Raw genomic sequence first — 26208 nt, forward strand, 5'->3', positions numbered from 1 at the left:
TTTGTTGCGAAACTGGGGGTGGTACTTAGCTTCCGGTACTCGGAAAAGGAGCTGGCTAAGCTAGTCATTTTTATTTTTTTATTGCTGCTCTAAGGCCAAACTGTGCACACACGTACAGGTAATAGCTGTTGAATGCTTAGTTATTTACAAAAAAATTATAACGTTACTATAGAAGTCTATGGGAAAACACTTGGTTGTGTGTAACCTATAGTAAATGGAACCCGACGCGTTGAAAATAGTTGCTGCTGAATTCCTTTCATGACGTCATATTTTGCACGCAGGGTAATTCCTCCCCATGCTTCGTGTATGTAATCTTGGACGCGACGTCAAACCCCATTTCACCTCACCTCATGTATGTAGGCTTGTGTGTTTGTGTGTCTATTCATATTTGTGTGTACCTGAGGTTTTACATGATGTCTCTAGCTATCAACTATCATTTTTCTATGTTTTATGTATTTTGTTCATGTATTCAGTCTTATTGTTTATGTAACTGTTTATATATCATATATCAAATTATATTTCATTTAATTAAAATATGAATCTGAATTTGAAAGAAAGAATAAATCGTAAATATTTATTTCTACTATTACTATATATATTTCTAACAAATGTTATATTTTGGATTCTTTGTACAGATTCTAGTCTTTTCTTGGGTTGAGTTCCATCCGGGAAATACGTATTTCCTTTTTTAACATTTATAAATTGCATTTGTTTTTTTCTGTTAATTTAAAAATTACATCCTCCTTAATATTTCATAATGCAACTTCGCATATAGTGTGTTTAAGAAATCGAACTTCACTACGCATCGCACTAAAGTAACGGTCATCGTGTGAATCAAGCCTAATTCGTCACGAACCTCAAAGGTCTTTCTGGTTGTGATTTTGGATCCGAAATACGACCCAGTTAAGGGGCTATAAGTGTCAGAGTTGGAAACCATCCATCGATACGCATAGGCTGGGAGACCTAACATTACACGTGACATAAATATGTTCCAGTGGAATTAACTTTCTGCAAACGACACAAGCAAAGCCCATTGAAGTAGAGCACGGTGAAGTAAGCCATGCATTTGGAAAAAGCAGCGCTTGGAATGAACACTCGATAGCTACCTCTAAGCGGACACGCCGTAATTGTATCGCAAGGACTCCAACATGAAACCAAAGACAATGTTTTCAGCGGATGAATTTATTAAACAGCAAACAGATTTTCATACACAGGTGTACACAGGTGGGGCATGAAATTCACCTTTGCGCACGATATATGTTAAGTCCGCGACAGTGTACACATTTTCCACAGATCACTGTTGACAGATAAAGAAGTTAGGCTCGCTGCAAGGCATTGCTTCCCACGTGTATGTGCTGGTGGTGTTGAGGTAGCCACACCCAGACTCCTGAGTCTGTCCCGGGAGCAGAGTGGCGCTGGGACCGGCTGGGTGCCACGGGGATACAACCAAGCTGCCGTCAACCCAGTGGTACACATTGTCGTCCTCCATGTCGCTGGCACCAACGTAGTAGTTGTGGCCTGAAAGTGAGTGGCGTTATAGATGAGGTATTAAATAACAAATAAACGTTGAGTTGGGTTTTACGCCGCTTTGAACAGTATTTCATTTATATCACCGTTAATGTGGGAGGAAAACCGGAATTAATGAGGGTATCAAACCTTTACTCCTTTGATGAAAGCTGCGAGAAATTTGTTCAAGTGCATGTTCATATTTTGATTGTTCATTTTCATAAATATAATTTGCTTTGACTTTCTTTTAAACGCCCGTCCAGTTGTTCATAGAGGTAGTGGATGTCTTTTGGGTTTAACGCTGCACTCAGCAATAGTCCAGCTATATGACGGCGGTCTGGAAATATCGAGTCTGGACCACACTATCCAGTGGTTGACATCATGAGCATGGATCCACGCAATTGGGATACGATGACATGCTTCAACCAAGTCACCGAACTTGACCACTCGATCCCGTTAGTCAACAAGCATAGTCGCCTTTTACGGCAAGCATGGGTTGCTGAAGACCTATTCTACCCCGTTTTTGTTTGTTCTTTGGTTAACGCCGCACTAAGCACTATTCCAGCTAGACGGCGGTCTGTAATTATTCGAGTCTAGACCAGACATTCCAGTGATTGACAACAGGAACATCGATCTACGCAATTGGGATATTTTGATATGCAGCAAGCAATTGCCAGTCATTGAGACTCACCACCACCCGATCCCGTTAGTCGTCCCTTACGACAAGCAAGGGTTGCTGACTTCCAAATCTAGCCCGGATCTTCACGGGTACGAACCATAACTAACAACAATTGTGCCTCTGCACCGAGTTCCATAAATTTGAAGTCCCAAACTGTTTATGCCAAAATTGAATTTGTAACTTTTTTGAACGAATTATTTCATGTGTTTACCGCCCAGTCCGTTGCCGGCGATGTAGGCTGCGATGGCGTTGTCGAAGTCCACAGTCTTGATCATAAGGAGGTGGGAGTCCAGCATCTCGCAGTAGGTCTAAAACAGTGAGTGAGTGAGTGAAGGTGGTATTTATGATGAATGGTATTTATGATGAGTCAGACACCATCATTGGACCATGGTATGTTTTGTCAATGCCTCACGTGTTTGTTTACACTACGTTCCTCATTCAACCGTGATTGCATACGGCCTTGTCGGGCCTTGTACTTCTCGGTCTCCAATTCCGTGTCTAACCCTACGTTTTGGTTTTTTTGTGCGGGTCTTTTCCACTTAAATAATACCCAACATCAATATAATAATTGTTTGTCTAGTATTTAATATTTCCATTCAATGGTGATAAGTACCCTGGATCTTAGTCTGTCCCACAGTCCCTCAACCCTATTGTTTCCCCTACCGCCCAGCCCTTACAGCAATGCAATAACCTTAAATGAAGCAAGTCTAGATTTCATCAGGTCTCTGTATCCCGTCTCACTGGGGCTCCTTTCAATTTAAAAGTAGTTACTTGGTTCAAAATTATATATATTTTCACAGACTCAACGTTAGCCTACCCGGACCTATTCGCTTCCATAGCCTCATTTTAGAAGCGAGTGACGCCACCCGCTTCATGCCTCCTTATCCTATCAGTAACTCCATCCTATTGATTGGACGGATCGGTTGCGGTAGCGAAATGGACATTAAATAATGGCGATATTATGCACTGGAATATTGAGGATGCAACAAACATGGTTATTAATTTACTTTTATGATCCGTGTAATTGTAACCTGGTCATTTATTTCCAGCCCTGGTCGTGGATAACTTACGATAGCCTCCGCGAAAGTAGCATAGGTGGTGGAGAAAGCCAGGCACCGATCTTCAACATTGTTGAACCCCCTTGGACACACTGCAACATGAAGTGAGGGTAGTTTGTTTGTTTGTTTGTTGTAATGCCACAATCAACCCCTTCAACATGGAGGGGTGGAGATCTATTCATAATGTGTATACTTATATTGCACTGTACTCAATACACAAGGTGCATGCTCAAAGCCCTAGCATTGTTATCCCGGTCAGTAGATCAGTGTGAACTTGTTTCTCGTTCTCAGCTCCCTGGGAAGTATACAAGCTATTGAAGTTAACCTGCCACATTACCCATTCAATGCTGGGTGAACAGAGGTAGTACATTTCGAGCAAAGTCACTTGCCTAAGGAGACACCACATGTGCTTCTGTTTGTTTCTTATTTAACGCCGCATTCCGCAATATGACGGCGGTCTGTAAATTATCGAATCTGGACCAGACAATCCAGTGATTGACATGAGCATCGATCCACGCAATTGCGAACCTGATCACCCAATCGTCTCTTACGACAAGCATAATCGCCTTTTACGACAAGCATAGGTTGCTGAGGACCTATTCTACCCCGGATCTTCACGGGTCACATGTGCATCTGTGGGGCAGGATCGAAGCTCAACACACTCAGGAGTCAAGCTGCCGTACGCGGTCACCAATCCACCTACTCTCCGCGACCGACGTTGCTTAACTTCACCTGATTTGTGACCTGTGCGCTGTGCACAGGACCACGTGACGCCTACCCATTCTGTCCCGGATACCCCAGGTTTCACTCTACACATAATAGATCACCCTATGGTATACTGTTGTCTTCCCCCGGATATTGTCATCACTACTGTAGACTTAGCACGGCGACCTGTAAATAATCACGTCTGGAACAGGAAAACCAGTGACTGAAATGATGAGCAACTATCCACGCCACGTTGAAATGCATCGAGCCACAGGGCCTGACCACCAGGCTATATCCTTCTTCGACCAGTAGGTGATAATGGGCGTGCTCAGCTCGGCATCTCCTTGATCAATAGATCTGCATCTTCTATCCCTTACCATCAACATATCCAACGTTTCTGCCTTACCTCTGGGCTCCTTGGCTTCAACTGTGACCTCACAGAAGCTCAATAGTCCACCGTCCTTGACAATGCGGACGAACCGGCCTTTAACCCCCGCTGGGCAGTTGATGACCTTCACAGCGCCATTTGGTTGAGGTTCGGTGACCTCGCCGCACAGCTGACCTTCAGTGGAGGGGTCATTTCCGGGATTCTCAGAGTATACTCGGATCGCCAGATTATTTAACCTTGACCCTTAACAGAATGAACAGATATTATGATGACGTTGAATTGACCTTGTAAAACAGTATCACTACTTGCAAACCTTTGCTTTTCTTTTGCTGTATAACTAACGCTAAAAACATCCAAATTGAGTATAGACTTCGAGGTGTTTTGGCACAAAACATATCTTTATAAATTATGATAAGATTTGAAAAAAACATAAGGGATATGTAAATGCAATAATTCTTTCACTGAGGATTAAGGATAAAGAAATCAATTCTGAGTAGCTTTACCTCCTATCAATGCAGACATCATAAATGTACTGGACATATAGTGTCAAGCCTAACCGGAGAGTGAGTGTGATTTTATTAAGCTTTTAACACTATTCCACCAATGTCCCTGTGAGGAACACATGAAATGGGCTCCAAAGAATTCACGCATGTTGGGAGTTGAACCAAGGCCTTCCTACGGTGGCCCATAAGGGACATGGAGTCAATATTTTGATATTTCACTTACTTTCATCGTAACCTTTTGCAAATTAACACAATTTGTCATACAAATATGTGATAAATCATGTATAAATACAACCGAAACCATGGAAAATGTACTTTCAAGTAGCTATTGAATCGCTGAAATGTGAAGCGAAAATGTTAAAAACTAAAATGAAAATGTCAGAAACAAAAACGAAAAGGTCAAAAACAAAAGCGAAAATGTCAAAAACAACACCGGGGTAGAAATATTATCACCGCGGTGGAAATAGTTTTCTGCATTTTCATTTTAGTTTTTGACATTTTCGCTTTCGTTTTTGACATTTTCGTTTTTTGATTTTGACATTTTCATTTTAGTTTTTGACATTTTCGCTTCACTTTTCAGCTATTCAGTATCTTCTTTATACATGATTTATCACATATTTGTATGACAAATCGTGTTCATTTGCAAAAGGTTACGATAACGGTAAGTGAAATATCAAAATATTGATAAACAGACTCCATGTCCCTTATGGGTCACCGTACCTTCCGCGTGACGAGCTAACGCTTTAACAACCAGCCTATAACATCGACCCTTTGGGGAGTGGAGGGTTGTCTTAGTATAGTCTGGTATAGAATTGGTTCAGACCATAGGCGAATGGTAAAATACGACTAAAATATGTCGGCGTTTTGTGAAATGCCTAAGTTAACATGTCAGTATTTTTACACATTGGCTGATTTTACACATTGGCTGTCATATATATAGGTCATAGGTGTAATAATCGCTATGCTCGACTGTTCCAGACATCGCCACTAACGCTTACCACAGCAGTCGGCTCTGTTGTAGATGGTCACTGATGCGACAGGGAACGCTTGACCAAGGTCCACCATCCACCAGGGTTCATCGTCGTCGTCAGAGGAGAGGAAACAAGATTTCCCCTCATCAAAGTTGCCGTTTGTGTCTCCATCAACAGCAAGAGTTCCATTGAAGAATGACCAATAGCTGCTCTGGGTCACTGACCTGTTCAGGGCAAGGTTTGTAGCGGAGCTTCCTGGAAATCATGGCAAATATTTCTTAATGGGTAAGATAGGTTGTACGCCACATACAGCACTTTTCTTGCATTATCAGGGCGGAGTGAGTGTGTTGAATTTGACCGCCTTGAACAGTATTTCTGTTATATCACAGCATGTCAGTTTACCACTCTGGTGAAAGCCACGAGCATGGATATGGTGCTGACAAACCTAGAAACATAACCGGGGTGAACCACGATTCGAACCCGCGATCTTTGGGTGCTTGCGTGCCCAAGGGGCACAACTCTGCACAGCCAATTGCGGTGCCTTAACCTTAACCAATGATCGTAGGAGTCGGGCTTGTCTGATGAAAGCGACTCTGCCAATTGGGGCTCACCGCATACTACCTTGCTTTGTTGCAAGAAGGTTGTGAGAGGTTGAACAGTTTCAGGGCCCGTTTCACGAACGATCTTAGGGGATCCTAACATTGAAAAAACAAGTGAAAACTGTTCTTTTGTGTCTTTTAGGCACAAGTGACCAGTGTTAATGAATAAAACACGGTAGAGAAATAAACTCTTGTTAAACAGATACATTGACCTGCGGCTGTCGTAATGCTTTGAGAATCCGTCCATGGTGTAGTGGATAGCGCGTCTGCCTGATTGGTAGTTCGATCCCCGGCCGTCAAAGCTAGTACTTGCTGTTACCCACCTGGGTGCCGTTGTACAATACAACCTTAGCGCTACGACTGTCGTAAGTCTGTGTTATGGTACGCGAGTTACGATCACCTTAGCGCTAAGATCTCTTTGTACAACCTCACCCTGGCCCTCGGCATTAAGGGGCTAAAACAAGAAGGACTGGTCGGCTCGGAGTCAGTATATTGTGTTTGAGTGGGGTATCCTTGTCTGGCTAGTCTGGACAAGTACACACAGCCACGCACGGGCGCCATATACTCGTGCAATAACCACCTCACCACGCGTAACGCTTAAACCTCTTTGTGAAACGGGACCCTGCTTGGCCTCAATTTGTGGCCATGGATAGAAATACATACCTCCAACTATACAAAAGGCTGCTACTGCGATGAAGAATATCATGGTCCAGGCAGTGATGCTTGTGACATCGTTAAAATCCTACCCTGTCTTATACCCTGCAGGCGACGACATACGCCGAGGGCTGTCACACTCCCGCAACGTTCATTTGGCACCATCGCGGCCATCTTGATGCTGTGAGTTTATCTGCCTGTAAAGGTGCGAACCTCCGCTCGTTTTACCTGCGCTAATTGGTGATTGTATTGTTAGATACCTATTGCAATATGTCGCTGATGAATTGAGTGCGCACCTGTTGATAAATTATCACAGACGAGGCATTACAGTCAAATATTAATCTCCGATTGTATATGCTACATGCATAACATGTACAGTGAAACCTCGTTCTTCCGGACCCCTAAAATCCGGACTCTCCATTTCACTGCTTGGACGGGTTACGTGTACACGAAGGGACAAAGAGACAGTACTCCAGCCCCGTGAAGATGTGGGTTAAGAATTGGTCTTCAGCAACCCATGTTTGTCCTTAGAGACAACGAACGGGAACGGGTGGTCAGGCTCGTGTGACTTGCATATCATCGTATCCAAATTGTGTCGATCGGTGCTCATGATGTCAATCACTGGCTTGTCCGGTTACAGACTCGATGCTTTACAGACCGCCGTCATATTGCGGGAATATTGCTGAGTGTTGTGTTAAACAACAAACAAACGAATTGAAAACAACACTCCATAACCATGATTCTATTTATACTTGACATTTTTTAATCCGTACGATTTCACTGGGAACACGAGCGTCCGGATTAACGGGGTTTCTCTGTGTGGACTGACGTATGGTCAGTGAATGTATGGTTACTCCGTTACTGACAGTTGCTACTCCGTGCCACCTCCTGGAATCTCATTGGTGAGAGACTTAGGTGTCGAATAGGTTGAAATGAATGTATATGTTCTTAAAACTGAGTGAGTGAGTGACAGGGTGAGTGAGTGAGTGACAGTGTGAGTGAGTGGGTGCGTGAGTGAGTGAGTGAGTTACATGGTGAGTGAGTGCGTGCGTGCGTGCGTGCGTGAGTGCGTGCGTGCGTGCTTGAGTGAGTGAGTGAGTGCGTGCGTGCTTGAGTGAGTAGCTGAGTGAGTGATAGGATGAGTGAGTGAGTGCGTGAGTGAGTGAGTGAGTGAGTGAGTGAGTGAGTGAGTGAGCGAGTGATAGGATGAGTGAGTGAGTGAGCGCGTGGGAGCGTGAGTGAGTGAATGAGTGAGTGAGTGAGTGGATGTTGTTTTGTGCTGCAGTTTTATCACGGCGGTCTGTCCTGTGAATAGTTGAGTCTGCCCCAGGCAAACCAGATGTTGTAGCATGAACACTGACTCAGGCCGTCGATAAAACAAACTGAATATTCCCAGTACAAGCAGTAAGAAAGTTATTGCCTGAATATTCTCAATACTAATACATCTTCAATGTCTGCTTTACGCTTACTGCCTTGATATTTTCGATGCCAATATTACAGCTACTGCCTTGATATTTTCGATGCCAATATTACAGCTACTGCCTTGATATTTTCGATGCCAATATTGCAGCTACTGCCTTGATATTTTCAATACCAATCTTACAGCTACTGCCTTGATATTTCCATAACAATATTACAGTTACTGCCTTCATATGTTCAATACCAACATTACAGCCACTGCCTTGATGTGTTCAATACCAATTTCACAGCTACTGCCTTGAAATGTTCAATACCAATATTACAGCTACTGCCTTGATATTTTCAATGCCAATATTGCAGCTACTGCCTTGATATTATCAATACCAATATTACATCTACTGTCTTGATATTTTCAGTACCAATATTACAGATACTGCCTTGATATTTTCAGTACCAATACTGCAGGTACTGCCTTGATATTTTCAATACCAATATAATAGTTACTGCCTTGATATTTTCAATATCAGTATTGCAGCTACTGCCTTGATATTTTCAGTACCAATATTACAACTACTGTCTTGATATTTTCAATACCAATATTACAGTTACTGCCTTGATATTTTCAATACCAATATTACAGTTACTGCCTTGATATTTTCAATATCAATATTGCAGCTACTGTCTTGATATTTTCCATATCAATATTGCAGCTACTGCCTTGATATTTTCAATATCAAAATTGCAGCTACTGCCTTGATATTTTCAGCACCAACGTTACAGCCACTGCCTTGATATCTCAACTCCTATATTACAGCCACTGCCTTGATATCTCATCTCCGATATTGCAGGTACTGCCTTGATATCTCAACTCCTACATTACAGCTGCGGCCTTGATATCTCAATACCAGCAGACGTCCGTGATAACATCAGTTTTGTTAGTGAGCGAATGTTTAGGATACAGATTTACGTCGTTTTAGAAACATAACGATATATTCTCTAATATTTCTCTCTAATATCATGTAGAAAGTACACAATAGATAACAGGATTGGTCTTAATTTTCTTCCCAAACAACGCTTTTATCTCATCTCATGACCTGATACAATCTATTTTCTCACGGGTGAGGCAGAAAAGAGAAAATGGCCTTTTCCGAGGTCACCATTGACGCGTCTAAAAATAATTCAGATAACAAATATCTGTTCTCCCTGAGAAAAGAACACATTTGAAGTTTTTGTCCCCACCAAAAACATGAGAGCCTCTGATTAAAGTCGTTGATGGCTGGGTGTTTTTCTATTTGTCAATACTTGGGGCTACGGACGAGATAAACAGGGTTTGGTGGAAGTCTAACCTCACGACGGCGTGTGTAAACACGAGGTAGTGGAGGTTTAACCTCACGATGGTGTGTGTAAACACGAGGTAGTGGAGGTTTAACCTCACGATGGTGTGTGTAAACACGAGGTAGTGGAAGTCTAACCTCACGATGGTGTGTAAACACGAGGTAGTGGAGGTTTAACCTCACGATGGTGTGTGTAAACACGAGGTAGTGGAGGTTTAACCTCACGATGTTGTGTACGAGGTAGTGGAGGTTCAACCTCACGATGGTGTGTGTAAACACGAGTGGGTGGAGGTTCAACCTCACGATGGTGTGTGTAAACACGAGGTAGTGGAGGTTTAACCTCACGATGGTGTGTGTAAACACGAGTGGGTGGAGGTTTAACCTCACGATGGTGTGTGTAAACACGAGTGGGTGGAGGTTTAACCTCACGATGGTGTGTGTAAACACGAGGTAGTGGAGGTTTAATCTCACGTAGATGTGTGTAAACACGAGGTAGTGGAGGTTTAATCTCACGTAGATGTGTGTAAACACGAGGTAGTGGAGGTTTAATCTCACGTAGATGTGTGTAAACACGAGGTAGCGGAGGTTTAGCCTCACGTAGGTGTATGTACACACGAGTGGGTGGAGGTTTAGCCTCACGTAGGTGCATGTACACACGAGGTAGTGGAGGTTTAGCCTCACGTAGGTGCATGTACACACGACTGGGTGGAGGTTTAGCCTCACGTAGGTACATGTACACACGAGTGGGTGGAGGTTAAGCCTCACGTAGGTGCATGTACACACGACTGGGTGGAGGTTTAGCCTCACGTAGGTGCATGTACACACGACTGGGTGGAGGTTTAGCCTCACGTAGGTGCATGTACACACGACTGGCTGGAGGTTAAGCCTCACGTAGGTGCATGTTCACACGAGTGGGTGGAGGTTAAGCCTCACGTAGGTGCATGTACACACGAGTGAGTGGAGGTTAAGCCTCACGTAGACGTACATAAGCACAAGTGAAATTTGGCACGTGACAAGTCTATGATTATTTTCATGGTAGATAAGACCCACTGATGACCGAAATACACATTACTGGTATGATCTTTCATTTTTAACATTTATCTAAAGATGGGTAGATGTAGCCACATGTTCCTTGGTATGTATACTTATATTTGCTTTAATAGCATCGAAAACGTTCAGATTGGTACCTGTGTTGTCGCAGAATTGTTGAGGCACCCTTGATGTCTGGTCAACCCGTTTGTTCCGGTTCATGTTCACAACGAGCATCCATTACGACATAACAACCTGCATTGCAGAAATCAAATCTTGAAAGGCCACATATAGATTTAAGGTGACAAATGAATGAGTGGGTGAGTATGGTTTTACGAAGCTATTAGAAATATTGCAGTAAGATCCTGGCAGGGGACTCCAGAAATGGATTTCACGTATTGTACCATGTGTGGAACCGAACGGCTTCGGCGTGACGAGCGAACGCTTTTACCACTGGGCCACACTGCTCCACTGACTGATGAGAGACTTTTGCAGTTTTGGAACAATTGTTGGAAAGAACAGCGATTACAGAAAGTCACCGTGTTCTTCATTATTTATTTGTTTGATTGTTTGCTTATTGTTTAACGCCGCACTCAGAATCATTCCAGTAATATGACGGCGGTGAGTAAATAATCGTGTCTGGACCAGACAATCCGGTGATTGACATACACAACTGTAATACGATGCTATGTATCAACCAAGTCAGTGAACCTGGCCACCCGAATCCGTTAGTCGCCTAACATGACAAACATGGGATGCTGAAGATCAATGATAACCCGGATCTTCACGGGGTCATCAGGGCCGAACACTCTCTTGTGCTATTCAGCTGCATGGAGATCACGGCCATAGTTTAATGACACAGACGCAATCACACTGGTTGATTGTAAGAGAGTCATCACAAACAGTCCGCCATTATCCGCTGGTGATGTGAGTCTTCCCGAGGCAAGGAAGCCCAGTCTCCACCCTTGCCGAACTAGGCCGGGATTTCTGGGCATAGTCGTAGCGCGACCTGTGGCTGTTACGAGTTAAGTCCTTTCTGTGTCCCTCCTGTGGACCAATCAAACTCCACCTCTCATATCACTTCCAGTTCCTTTAAGCAAAACCGCGGCGCCCAGTCAAGACGATTTGATCGATAATCAAGATTTATATTCACGGGTCTTTGTTCGCTAAGTGCATCATATTACGTGAGCACTTTAATTATAAACATGAAAAGATTTGGAAAATGTCTGTTGACGCTAAGTTGACGGTACACATGCTTTGCAAATCCTGCGATCAACCGAAATCTGCACAGCAGTCGCCATGTTGTTTACGAACCGGATGTCGATTTCGTAACGCGAGTTTGATTGTACATAGACTCGTTAGTCCAGCCAAAATATAACTCCATACTTCCGGCCTAGTTCGGCAAGGGTTGAAACTGGACTGTCACAGTCAGTTAATGCCCTTGCCTCGGGAAGAGGCACACAGTCAACCAGGACGTGTATTGTAACAATCCAATTCTCATTTGTCGACTCTTGATACATCGAATGACATTATCTGTTTTGCCCTAAGATCACCACGGGGTGTTTGAGTATACACAACTGAGTATATATATGATTAGTATATAATACGCGCTTTGTTGGGACTCCGGGTTAGAATTGGTCCCCAGTGTTAACAAATTGCTTCAAATTTGACTAAAATTATAAACTTGCTTATCTTAAAATACTTAAGACTCGAACATCCTGTATGTGGAGAATTACGTCCAAATTAATAGATAAATATAATAGAGTGTCTAGAATTAATATTTTGGGGCTATAAGAGTGTTCTTCTTAAACACTCTTTCATATTTCACTAGTTACAGCTATTGTCCACATCAATAGGTTTTTACTTAATATAAATGAATTGTTGTTTTTTCGTCTCTCCATGTTCTTTCAACGTCCAAATGCCTATCAAGTACCAGTCCATTCCTTAGATTGAGAAACATGTTCAATACAATCGCATTTGGTTTATTTTCAGGAATCGCCCTAATTCTGGTTGTACCGCTATGTAGCAGTCTCATAATGCCAGGTATGGGTCATGTGAAACATATGTGAGTGGGTGAGGACTTTATGCCGCTTTGTGCAACATTCCAGCATTATCACGGCGGGGGGACACCAAAAATTGGCTTCACACGTTGTACCTTTTTGGAGAATTCAACCTCGGGCTTCGAGGTGACGAGTGAACGCCTTTTATACTAAGCTACCCTCTTCCCCTACACAAAGTTAAGGGAGTGAGTGGGCGTGTATGGGTGTATAGTTTGTAAATATTATTTTTAAGGCGAGGATACCAAAATTTGCAAACACTGTACCAACAACATGAACAATCGAAGCTCTGGCATGACGAGCGAACCCTTTAACAACCAGACTACAGACCCACCCCTTAAAAATATGGACTCCATGTGTCCATATACAGCGATGTCAGGAGCTATTCAGTATAGCGGATTTTGAGTGAGTGAATGGATTTATTTTAACATCGCTTTGAAGAGCATTTCAGTTAAAAAATACGGCATATCAGCGTGATGTGGGATGAAATCTCGACGTACTGCTTTTGTCTGTTGTTTAACGCCGCACTCAGCAATACTCCAGCTACATAACGGCGGTCTGTAAATAATCAAGGCTGGATCAGACAATCCATTGCTTGATATCATGAGCATCAATCTGCGCAATTGGGATACAATGATATGCTTCAAACGAACCTGACCACCCGATCTCGTTCGGCGTCTCTTACGACAATCATTGGGTTGCTGAAGATCTATTCTAACCCGGATCTTCACGGGTGTCGATGGAATGCAGGTCTGAAAACTCACCGCTTTGATGAAACCCACGGGCACGGGTATAGATCTCTGACAAACCTAGAAACATAATCAGTACGAATATAGGATTCAAACCGAAAATTATGGGTTGTCTGCACAGCGAATTGTGACCGAGAATCATGACCAGGCAGTCCAGTGATTGACATCATGAGCATCGATCTATACAATTACGATGATACGATGACATGCATCAACCACATCAGAATGACCATCCGATCCCGTTAGTCGCCTCTCACGATAAACATGGGTTGCTAAAGACCAATTCTAACCTGGAGTGAGTGAGTGAGTGAGTATTGTAATATTAGCAATATTCCAGCAATATCACGACGGGGGACACCAGAAATGGGCTTCACACATTGTACCCATGTCGGGAATCGAACCCGGGTCTTCTGCGTGACGAACGAACGCTTTAACCACTAGGCTACCCGACCGCCCCTCTAACCCGGATCTTCACGGGAACGACAAAATGTGTTCGACCCCGTAATCTAATTTATTGCGTGCCATCGTACCCAGGTGACATGGATCGTTCTTCGAGCTGTCGCCCACACGTTTACCTATGCACGTCGCGCCAGATTACATGCCACTACGACAATGCTTGAACGTTACTGACAGTAGCGTAAAACAACATTAACCCACTAACATAAATTTTATAGTTACAGAATTTTTCTGTCTGTATTGCGACGAAGTCAGCGACCTTGCAGACTGCAGTTATACAGAGGCGGAAGGATGTCATGAGGTGAGTTTGTTTCGTATAAAAATCGTCACTTTTCTCGCAGTGTCAGCCTTGTCAATCGGAGGGTTTTGGATTGACTGATGCCTTACACTATTTTACTGCGTTTACGGATCTGTCATTCTGGCCATCGTGCAAAACACCTTGGCCTTTTAAAAATGCTGGATCCGCCCTTGAAACATCTCATCGTCCCGAGGCAAGAGAGTTAACTGGCTATTAAGGCCAATTCCACCCTTGACGAACTTGGCTTGAATTCCGGTGTTATAATTAGGCAGGACTAGCGAGTCTATGCATAGTCCAATCAAATTCGCGTAACGAAATCGACATCCGGTTCGGAAACAACATGGATAACAACGTGCAGATTTCGGTCGACTGCAGGATTTGGAAAGCATGTGTCCCGTGAACTGGGCGTCGACAGATATATCCAAATCTCTTCATGATTTTAATCAAAGTGCAAAAGTGATTTGGTGCGCTTGCGAGGTAAGAGATCATGATTCTCGATCAGATCGTCTTGACTGGGCGCCGCAGATTTGTTCAAAGCAACTACAAGTGATATATGAGTGGAGTTTCATTGGTCAACAGGAGGAACATAGAAGGGACATAGCTCGTAATAGATACTAATACCATATAACCACGAAATTCCATCCTAGTTCGGTTACGGTGGAAACTGTACATATATAGTCAGTTGAGGTCCTTGCCTCGGGAAGATGGCAAAACCAGATATTAAAATATTAAAACGGTAAGACTTCCATATCCCCCTCAAAAATATATATGACTAAAAGGATTGAGCGGCAATGCATACCTATACAAAATTTTGAGGGGAGATACGGGCGGAAGTCTTTCCTGAGAACATTGGGAGTTGCATTGTGAACGTGATATGTGTTCCCTGTACCTTTCGCACGTGCAATTCACATAGGATGACCGCGAACACGAGAACAACGCATGTCTCATGCATGAATGTTTTGGTCTGAATCGGTAAGAATACCACAGTTAGGCATTCATCCATATGTTCCACATTCATCCAAGAAACCGACGACAGAAAACCAACTTAAAAGTTATTCCCTTCAAATCAATTTTAATAAAAAATATCGTCAAGTACCGGAGTATGGCGTCTACATAATTAATTCGAGATACAAAATTGCTGTTGGCATGTTGCGAAGGTAATGCTGACAGTTCGGGTAATTCGAGGGGAGCATAAGAAATGTACTTACATGCTAGCGGGGTATATTGAAAATATCAGAATGGGTCTTAGCCAATGATAATAAAACATTCATGTGTAAAGTACGAAAATACATAAAATTTATGTGACTTAAACCACAGATTTTCTTCAATGTTGCGAGGGTTTGTGTGTTCGTCAAATTGTTCTGTCATTAAATTGAAAAGAATTGATAAAAATACCAAATTTGTTTAACTACAAATAGTGTCATCAATTGTTGTTTAAGGCAGGTTAACATTTATCGTTACAGGGATGTTATCTGGAGGTTCGTGGAGACTCACATCACCAGAGGATAAAGGCGGGCTGTGGATCTTATAAACATGTTAGTAATATTCCAAGCTATTGCCAGAAATCAGTTTCCAAACAATTACGTTGACACGCCACGATGAGGGGGTTTTGATTGGTCTTCAGCAACCCATGTTGGCGACTAACAGGATCGGGTGTTCAAGCTTGCTGACTCCGTGATGGCATCGTATCCCAGATGCGTAGATCGATGCTCATGATGTCAATCACTGGATTGTGTGACAGACCACCGTCAAATAGCTGGAATATTGCTGTGTGCAGCGTTAAACAACAAACAAAAACAAGCAAAAACTAAGACTGGAGTTTGACTTCCCACATGGGTAGAATTTATGGAACCCGTTCATAGAGTCCCACTCGTGATATGGCCAGAATAAATTGACGACCAAAGAAACTTTCACATTGTTTTAAATCGCAATAGTTTACAAAACACAAAAGATAGATGCATGAAGTAAAATGTATTGAAAAGATCAACATCTCAACGAAATGGACATTTAAAATGACTGTCATACAGCATCCGATATTGGCATGACAGTTGCCCGAGGTGGAGTAGCAAAAGCAGACCCCATACAGCCCGAATCGTACAGACCCGTGAAGATTCCGGGGTAGAATAGGTCTTCAGCAATCCATACTTGCCGTAAAAGGTGACTATGCTTGTCGTAAAAGGCGACTAACGGGATCGGGTGGTCAGGCTCGCTGAGAACGAGGTAGCGAGAACAAAGATCTGATATTAATGAGATTGAGGGCAACTCTGAAACCGACACACTCACTGACTCATTCTTTACATTGTAGCTTTGTCACCATCACAAGCGCGGCGATCTTGACTTCTGTGACTTTCACGTCTTGTGTCATGGAAATTGTGTTGACTCCAATGACTGTAACCGAAATATTTGTGACTTACGTGAGTACAATCATGAATGCACGAGAACTGACGATATATCAATAACGTTTCTCAGAGGTCTATAGGGACTAGTAATTTATTATATGGAAGAGGAGGGGTTCATGGTGTTGGTGTGTGTGTGTGTGCGTGTGTGTGAAGACAGTTCTCTTTTTTCGGACTGGCCATGGGGGACATGAAAACATGTTTCATACGGGGGTCGGCAAAATATTCCAGGAAGATAATTCCATTCTGTTATGATGATGATCCTGGGTCCATTCGCCTAGTAAAGATCCGGGTTAAAATTGGCCCTCGGAAACCCATGCTTGCCGTAAAAGGCAAGGCGACTATGCTTGTCGTAACAGGCGACTAACTGGATCGACTGGTCAGGCTCGCTGACTTGGTTGATGCACGTCATCATATCCCAATTGCGTAGTTCGACGCTCGTGATGTCAATCGCTGGATTGTCTGATCCAGACTCGATCATTTACAGACCGCCGTCATATATCTAACATACAGCTGCGCATCTTCCCGAGGCAAGGGAATTAACTGAGTTTCCCGGACTTTATTATCAGTTAACGCCCTTGCATGGGGAATATGATAACTGCTTGATGCGTTTCAAACAATAAACAGCAAAACATGTTGATCATATGTGTGATAAGTCAAATAATATGATCAATGGCAAAAACACATGATGGCATGGCAACTTCTATTTTTAGCACTGTACGGTCATTATTTCCCGGCTACAACTAATGCAACCGCTACAACGCCTCCTTCAACATCACCGGCCACAACTACTGCAGCCACCACAACACCTCCTTCAACACCACCGTCCCCGAAACAACAGACAAGCACAAGTGGAACAACAAAAACAACAAAAGTCTCAACAACACAGACGTCAGCAACGTCGTCGAAACACGGCTCTTCCACCTACAGTATTGTTTCCACAACCGGCTCTTCGCCCCAAACAACGACAGGACGAGCAGGAGGTAAGACGTATAAATTGTAATAAGACTTACCAAGATCAGTTTCGGATACAAAGGGTTGGTTGGTTGGTTGGTTTGTTGTTTAACGCCGCACTCAGCAATATTCCAGCTTTTTGAAGGCGGTCTGTAAATAGTCGAGTCTGAACCAGACAATCCAGTGATTAATATCACGAGCATCGATCCACGCAGTTTGGATCGATGACATGCATCCACCAAGTCAGCGAGCCTGACCACCCGATCCCGTTAGTCGCCTTTTACGGCAAGCATGGGTTCTGAAGACCTATTCTACCCCGGATCTTCACGGGTCTGGATACAAAGGGCGAGAGGTGGGGTGTTAACGTTCTAAACCTGCAGCTGCAGGGTGAGTAGGGATGGGTTTGAATCACATTTCAAAGTTTTACAGATTGAAAAAGCTGAGATCTTAAGAAAGGATAAGAATAGAAGAGCCGCTTTCCTACTTTGAACATTCTTACGACAAAACACAGCGCGGATTTGTTTATGAAACGGAAAATTAGTTACGTTTTTGTTCAGATTTAGATGAGGTATAAACGGGCGGGTAAGGATGGGTTTTCGAATTTGATGTTTGTTTGTTATTTAACGCCGCGCTCAGCAATATTCCAGCTTTTTGACGGCGATCTGTAAATAATCGAGTCTGGGCCAGAAAATCCAGTGATTGATATCATGAGCATCTATCCACGCAAGCGAGTGTGTGTGTGTGTGTGTGTTGGGGAGGGGCTGTCACTTGATAATGAACGCCACTGTATGAAAAACAAAGGGTGTGTGTGTGTGGGGGGGGGGGGGGGGGACGAAGCTCGTCCTATATATTACCATTGCATCCGTGTACTTGTTTCAGTACTGTGTGAAACCTGTAGTGGCCCCATGTGCGGCTTGTTCCCTGTACAGACCGCAGTTCAGTGTTCTGGGGCCACACCCTACTGCATGAACACACTGGTCAACCACCTGGATACAACTAAAACCATTACAAAATCGTGAGTATCATCTACAGTGGCCCTGATTTTCGCCCTTTATGAACAGAGAAGTAGGGGTAGAGCGTCTGGGTCGTGGGTTTTATCCAAAAAGATGTTAAAAGATGGTACTTGTTTTTACCCTGCCTGGCGCACGGCATGAAGGGGCTAAAACAAGGACTGGTCAGCTCGGCGTCATCATACTGTGTCTGAATGGGGTAATCATAATAAGCTATGGCATGGTGTCTCAGGTGGGCTACCAGTATAAAATCGGCATTAGTCCGAACTATTACAAGCAGCCACACACACGTGCATGCACGTCGCTATATAAGTGCAATAATACAGGCAAACACAGACACAGGCACACACACAGACAGACACACATACAAACACGTGCATGCACGTCGTCGCTATATAAGTGCGATAATGCAAGCAGACACAGACACCCGCACGGGATCGGATGGTCAGGCTCGCTGACTTTGTTGATGCATGTCATCGTATCCCAGTTGCGTAGATCGATGCTCATGATATCAATCACTCGATTGTCTGGTCCAGACTCGATTATTTACAGCCCGCTGCATATCAACAAACATGTGCATGCACGCCGCCATATAAGCGCAGTAATCTTGAACCCCATTTCATCTCACCGCCTTTGTGAACACCATACCCACGGCGCCTGGGGACCAAAGTGGTATACGTCTCATCACATCGAGTGTTTTCCCCACCCTAAACCAAGCAAGCTATGGTGATGAACGAGTCCAGGGTATTTATCATAACCAAACTTAGATACCCTGGACATACGAGGTTGGCGTAAGGCTGAAACGCCGTAAAATGGCAGAAATATTGTGAAACATTGAAGCAAAGCATAGATACAACAATAGTCTGTCTCACAGTTCCTGAACCAGATCGATTTCCCTTCCGCCCAGTCCTTACTGTAATGTTGTAGCTGTAAATGATTTGTGGTTGGTTTGTTGTTTAACGCCGCACTCGGCAATATTCCAGCTATATGACGGCGGTCTGTAAATAATCGAGTCTGGACCAGACATTCCAGTGATTGATATCATGAGCATCGATCCACGCAACTGGGATCGATGACATGCATCAACCAAGTCAGCGAGCCTGACCACACGATCCTGTTAGTCGCCTTTTACGACAAACATAGTCGCCTTTTACGGTAAGCATGGGTTGCTGAAGATCTATTCTACCCCGGATCTTCACGGGTAAGCTCTAAATGAAGCAAGTCTAGAGTGTCACGGCGTTCTCAATCTCCCATCTCGGTGGGGCTCCTTTTCAATTTAACAGTGGTTGCTTTTTTCTATGAAACATTTATTTTCAGAGACGAACGAAGCGTCAGCCTAATACAACAGCTGAATTGTTCTTATTGCTTATATCCTACAGGTGCGCCACTGTGGAGGCGTGTAGAGCAAAATGGTGGCATCAAACCTCGGACAGGGGCGAATGCACGGGTTTTAACCCAGGTCAGCCATTAGCGGTTGAGTTTACCTGTAATTTCTGCTGTGTCAAAGACAATTGCAACAAACCAATAGTTCCTGCTATTGGCACACTTTTCCGGGACTAAGAGGATCATTCTGCATGGGAATAGAGATTATATTTTTGTTCCAATAAATTGTTACCAATGTTACATCGATTCTACATGTTCCCTTTAGAGTCTGGGGTAGATTTTAGGACCCCTGTGCCCCATGCCGTTAAATGAGGCTCGGGTGGTGGTGATGTTTGTTTGTTTGTTGTTTAACGCCGCACACAGCAATATTCCAGCTATATGACGGCGGGCTGTAAATAATCGAGTCTGGACGAGACAATCCGGTGATTGATGAGCATCGATCCACGCAATTGGGATACACGTGACATGCATCAACCAACTCACCGAGACTGACCGCCCGATCCCGTTAGTCGCCTCCTACGACAAGCATGGGCTGCTGAAGACCAATTCTAACCCGGATTTTAACAACATATAGGGATTACTGCACAATATGCAATGATCTGTTTGTGGTTACATAAGTTTGTTTGTTTGTTTGCTTTTTAACGCCGCACTCCGCAATATTCCAGCTATATGACGGCGGTCTGTAAATAATCGAATCTTGACCAGACAATCCAGTGATTGATATCATGAGCATCGATCCACGCAACTGATACACGATGACATGCATCGACCAAGTCAGCGAGCCTGACCACCCGATCCCGTAAGTCGCCTCCTACAAGTGTGATGGCAAGCATTGGTTGCTGAAGACCTATTCTACCCCGGATCTTCACGGGTTCAGCCACATAAGAATGATAGTAGTAATGGCTAAAGAGGTGGTAAAAAGGGGCTCTAACGTCGAGGTTATTGCACTTATATAGCAACGTGAGTGCGTGAGGGAGTTGGGTTTAACGCCACTTTTAACAGTGTTCCAGTTATATCACGGCGTGTCAGCTTAATGTGGTAGGAAAGCCCGAAGTGATGCAGGTCTCAGACGGTTACCACTTCGGTGAAGCCCACGAGCACGGGTATGGTGCTGACAAACCTAGAAACATAATCGGGGCGAACCGGGATTCGGACACACAATCATAGGTTTCTGGCGTGCCCAAGGGACGCAACTCTGCACAGCGAATCGCGGCGCCTTAGACAACTATATATAGCAACGTGCATGTGTCTGGCTGTCTCTGTTGCTCTGTGCGCTTGTTGTGTATTGCTAGCCCCCTGGGAGACCTTGCCGAGAATACCCAACTCGGACACGGTATGCCGACAACGAGTCGACCAGTCCTTAATCCCGAGCGCCAGGCATGGAACGTGTATCTTTCAACGTCTTTTGGGGGACGCACCTTATCGGTTCGGCCCGATGTATTATTCTTTTACGGAATATGCCGTGTGGACCTAAATTTCTTCGACCATAAGGAAATAGAAGAAAGGCAGGAAAATTCGGTTTCCTTTATACAGCAATGATCAAATGAGAATTACTTCAACAGTAAAATTAGAATGATGGACAAATGATGTAAAAGATACGTGAACGAAAACAATCACGAAAAGCAATAAATATGTTTCAAACCTACTTAATGCAGAAAACGACAAGTGAAGATCCGGGGTAGAATAGGTCTTCAAAACCCATGCTTGCCGTAAAAGGCGACTAATGGGATCGGGTGGTCAGGCTCGCTGACTTGGTTGATGCATGTTATCAATCCAAATTGCGTGGATCGATGTTTATGATGATAAACACTAGATTGTCTGGTCCAGACTCGATTATTTACAGACCGCCGTCAAAAAGCTGGAATATTGCTGAGTGTGGCGTTAAACAACAAACAAGCCAAACAATAATACAGAAAACACATAAACATAACCATATATACGTGTTGGTACTGTTACCATGGAAACGAATCTCTGGAACTTGGTTTGATTGTATAAACCAAGAAACTATACAAACGATACAACCACCTCGTCCTGAACTCCTCAACACTGCCGCTTCAGTGTCTCCACTGCGAAGACTTGTGGTTGGTTCAAGTGCAGAGGCATGTACCGTAAATCTTTGAATAAACGCCCGCTTGGTCCCAAGGCCCTGCCTTTTTGCAAGGCAGGTGTTTACTTTTGTTCAGAAGGGGATTTTAATATCGAAGACTTGTGTTGATTTCCTCACGTTCTGCACCTCATACTGATATGGTATACGGTATGTATCCTAACATTAATTGGTAGGATTCACGGTGAATGTAGAGCCTTACGTAACTAGATTGTGTAGACTAAAATACGACCCCGCACTTATTCAAGGCAGAGGGTCGTTGGACCCGGCCTCTGTTCAAAGAGAGCGTTTATTCACGGATTTACGGTAATTAATTAACACAAATCTTAAAAGCATTGATAAAATGGTGCGATTTGAAGTTAAATTACTGAAATAAAAATTGAAAAATAAAATTGTTTTTACGTACACTATCATTTAAGATGTTGAATCATCGTACGCTATATGATTTTATGTTGTCCCGCACACCACACTGATGAGTCCCGAATGGCCTCTAAATAGACTCCCGAATCCTGCGCTCCTTTCCCGTGAAGATTCCGTGGTAGAACAGGTCTTCAGCAACCCATGCTTGCCGTAAAGGGCGACTATGCTTGTCGTAAAGGCCGACTATGCTTGTCGTAGACTAATGGGATCGGGTGGTCAGGCTCGCTGACTTGGTTGATACATGTCATCGATCCCAATTGCTCGGATCGATGCTCATGATGTTAATCACTGGATTGTCTGGTCCAGACTTGATTATTTACAGACCGCCGTCATATAGCTGCAATATTGCTGAGTGCGGTGTTAAACAACAAACAAACAAACAAAACCAGAAAGGAGTTGACAGTCTCAAAACATGGAGTACTGGTACTCACCTGTCCAACATTGATACATCATCAGCAATTCTAGCCCACGTTCAGCTGCAAGGGAGGGAACTCTACAGATCTATCTATCACGTGCATTCAAATGCTCATCAACATGCAATCCATTGATTATATACGTTCATAAACAAACAAAACATAACATTGCTTTCAACAAACTGTAAACAAAGTCATTCCATCATCAACAATTTTAATTGACAAGGATGCCTGATTATTGAAACCAAGTGAACAAATCTCCAAAACCATAATGTTTTCGAAACACTCTTAACAAATATATCAGCTAAAAAACATAACACAAAAAATCATAACATTTCCATTTGTATGCAAACAAAATAAAAAAAATTGAGAAAAAGCACAATCAAAAAGCTCTGTGGAACACGATTCACATGACAATATAAACTCTGAGCATGTGAACATCTTTGAAAGTAAGTTAGTATATTTTTCTGTGGCAGTAGTGGCACTGTGAGACAGCCTTAAATATAATCAAGGGAGTCAACACAAGGGCCAGCTTATATATAAATATAGATTTCCTGATGGAATAAAATGAAAAGTACAATGCTCACATTAGACCATAGTTATGACATTTAAACATATTTTCCAATATTAGAATATCAGACCATAGCGCTGATATTAGTCCATGGAGCCACTATTAGACCACAGTGCCAATATCAGACCAGATAGTGCTGCTACTACACAATAATGCCAACATAAGACCATGGTGCCAACATTAGACAGGGGAGCCAACAATAGACCATAGTGCCAACATTAGACCATAGTACCAACATTATACCATGGTAACATCTGTAGACCATGGAGCCAACATTAAACCTTGGCACCAACATGAGACCATGGTACCAACTTTAGACCATGGTGCCAACATTAGACCACGGTTCCAACTTAAGACCACAGAGCCAACATTAATCACTGGTACCAACATTAGACCATAGTGCCAACTTTAGACCATGGTGCCAACATTAGACCATAGTGCCAACATTAGACCATAGTGCCAACTTTAGACCATAGTGCCAACATTATACCATTGTGCCAACCTTAAGCAATGGCGCCGATAAGCAATCTCCCTGGACCATCATACTGACACTGATATGTACTGATCATGGAATCGGGGTGTGGGGTGGGGGTGGGGGTGTGTGGGGCTGTGGGGTGTGTGGAAATAATACTGACACATTGCCAAATAAACACCATTCACCGAATAGAGCATAACTGCAGTTCTTCTTCGCCAACAAACTCGTGAAATAACCTGATCCATGGGTGACCATATGTAGGTTCCCACTGTGTCCCCAAGTATCATGTTCTTTTGTGCAATACGAGAAAGACTGTTGAGCAAAGTGTGTTCATGAATTGGTGCTAATTATATTTTAAACCTGGAAATATTCAATATCCGAAAGCAATGTTGCTCAACACACTACCACTTGTGTCTGTGTCCAGTTTTTTATTGCAGTTTTTTTCACTTACGGTATATTAATTTTGTAATAAAACCGATATCTACCTGATAATATCAGCTTTATTATTCTTTACACCCAACACGCTGACAAAGAAAGTGTGAACATCAAAAAGAAAATGGAGTGCAATAACATGATACAAACATCATAAAATATCATTTGTTTATGTACTCTTAACAACAAGGGGCAAGACACTCTATCCTTTTAATAAATATCATCACTGCCTGTGTTAATGACTGAGAATCAGGGGTACAGAAGCTCACCTATATACAAAACAATCACACAAACATTTCTAGAAACAAACCACTAGAAAAGGCTGTGACAAATAGCACTACATCGATAACAAGCTGATTACAATCTTAACTACGGTATCAAACTTAATCAAAATGAAATCTACTACATATAGTACATTATATACAAATCATTCAAAATTTCACACAAAATAGAATGGTTAAAGAAAGAAATTGTCGTATTCTTTTGGTTCAGTGTTGATCTGAGTATAATTCAAAAAACAAAAATGCTTAAAACAAAGGTTTCAGCAAGATCAAAATATGTTTAGGAAAATTTAAATAATTTTTTTTTTTAGCAAATAAGAGCTTGGCATGTCTGTAGACCAACAAATTTGCCAGGCCTTAAAACTAAAAGCTTAGTCCCATTGGAAATATGAGATTTCAAATTCATGAAAAACATTTAGAGACTGTTATGAAAATTGTCAAATATTCATATTTCTGACAAGCATTTTTTTCAATCTTACACTAACAGTACTTTGATGTGACCATGACAGTTAACTCAGAGTATTTAATGAGCATATTTAGCTTTGAGCAAGACCTTGACCCACCATATGTTTGTAATATCTCCACCTAAATCTCCTCAGGGAGTCAACTGGAGCCCCAACACTTCTCACTTATATGCATACATCTGTTCAATGTTCATTTGTGTTATGTATTTAGTAATGGAAACATAAACTCAATGTTTTACTCCAGAGAAATGACACATTATGCTGGAACTATTTTCACTCTACCTGACTGACAACAGTCATAAAACTACATCATGAATAGATCATGTTGCTTTTCCTGTCAGTAACCTGTGTTTTCATCTTGTGACATTAACAAGTGGACATTTTCACCATGCATAAAAACCTCCGGGAAAAATCTGCATTTGACTGTATCAATTGTTTTGGAACAATGTTGTCTGTTTGTTGTTTAACACCACACTCGGCAATATTCCAGCTATATGACGGTGGTCTGTAAATAATCGAGTCCAGACCAGACAATCCAGTGATTAACATCATTAGCATCGATCTACTCAATTGGGATACGATGACATGCATCAACCAAGTCAGTGAGCCTGACAACCTGATCCCATTCGTCGCCTCTTACGACAAGCATAGTCGCCTCTTACGACAAACATAGTCGCCTCTTACGTCAAGCATAGTCGCCTCTTACGACAAGCATAGTCGCCTTTTACAGCAAGCATGGGTTGCTGAAGATCTTCACAGGGACACAATGTTGAAAATGTTGTTTTTTGCCGCTTTCTGTTTGTGTTTAAGGGAGTGTGAGAGGTAATGTGTTATTGTCATACAACGGAGACTACCACAACCTACACTCGACCTTGCTGCTCGGTCCGACATGTTGACTAT

At 42.9% G+C, this 26208-nt stretch overlaps 2 protein-coding genes across 5 annotated transcripts; one reads left to right on the forward strand and one right to left on the reverse strand.

The window, feature by feature from the left end:
* Positions 1 to 1294: 1294 nt before the first annotated feature.
* LOC139459356 (collectin-12-like) lies at positions 1295 to 7115 on the reverse strand. The gene is made up of 6 exons (XM_071240820.1): positions 7073 to 7115; positions 5838 to 6065; positions 4355 to 4579; positions 3256 to 3335; positions 2397 to 2493; positions 1295 to 1518 (listed from the first exon to the last, which is right to left on the reverse strand). Exons 1-6 carry the CDS (start codon positions 7113 to 7115, stop codon positions 1295 to 1297), a joined length of 897 nt encoding a protein of 298 aa, XP_071096921.1.
* A 3725-nt stretch (positions 7116 to 10840) lies between these two features.
* LOC139458868 (integumentary mucin C.1-like) lies at positions 10841 to 20388 on the forward strand. Of its 4 annotated transcripts, none has more exons than XM_071240303.1 (8): positions 10841 to 10890; positions 12838 to 12888; positions 14326 to 14408; positions 15869 to 15940; positions 16711 to 16819; positions 17515 to 17784; positions 18635 to 18770; positions 20145 to 20388. In XM_071240303.1, the coding sequence occupies exons 1-8, from the start codon at positions 10869 to 10871 to the stop codon at positions 20323 to 20325; spliced, it is 924 nt and encodes a 307-aa protein (XP_071096404.1). In that variant the 5' UTR covers positions 10841 to 10868; the 3' UTR covers positions 20326 to 20388. The 4 variants fall into 4 exon arrangements, with proteins under 4 accessions (XP_071096404.1, XP_071096406.1, XP_071096403.1 ...); XM_071240305.1 differs by having other exon boundaries at positions 14332 to 14408; XM_071240302.1 differs by having other exon boundaries at positions 10867 to 10951.
* The last annotated feature ends 5820 nt before the right edge of the window (positions 20389 to 26208 follow it).

This window comes from Haliotis cracherodii, unplaced genomic scaffold, assembly GCF_022045235.1.
Source record: "Haliotis cracherodii isolate W230 unplaced genomic scaffold, xgHalCrac1.p SCAF_13, whole genome shotgun sequence".
NCBI classification, from domain to species: Eukaryota; Metazoa; Mollusca; class Gastropoda; order Lepetellida; family Haliotidae; genus Haliotis; species Haliotis cracherodii.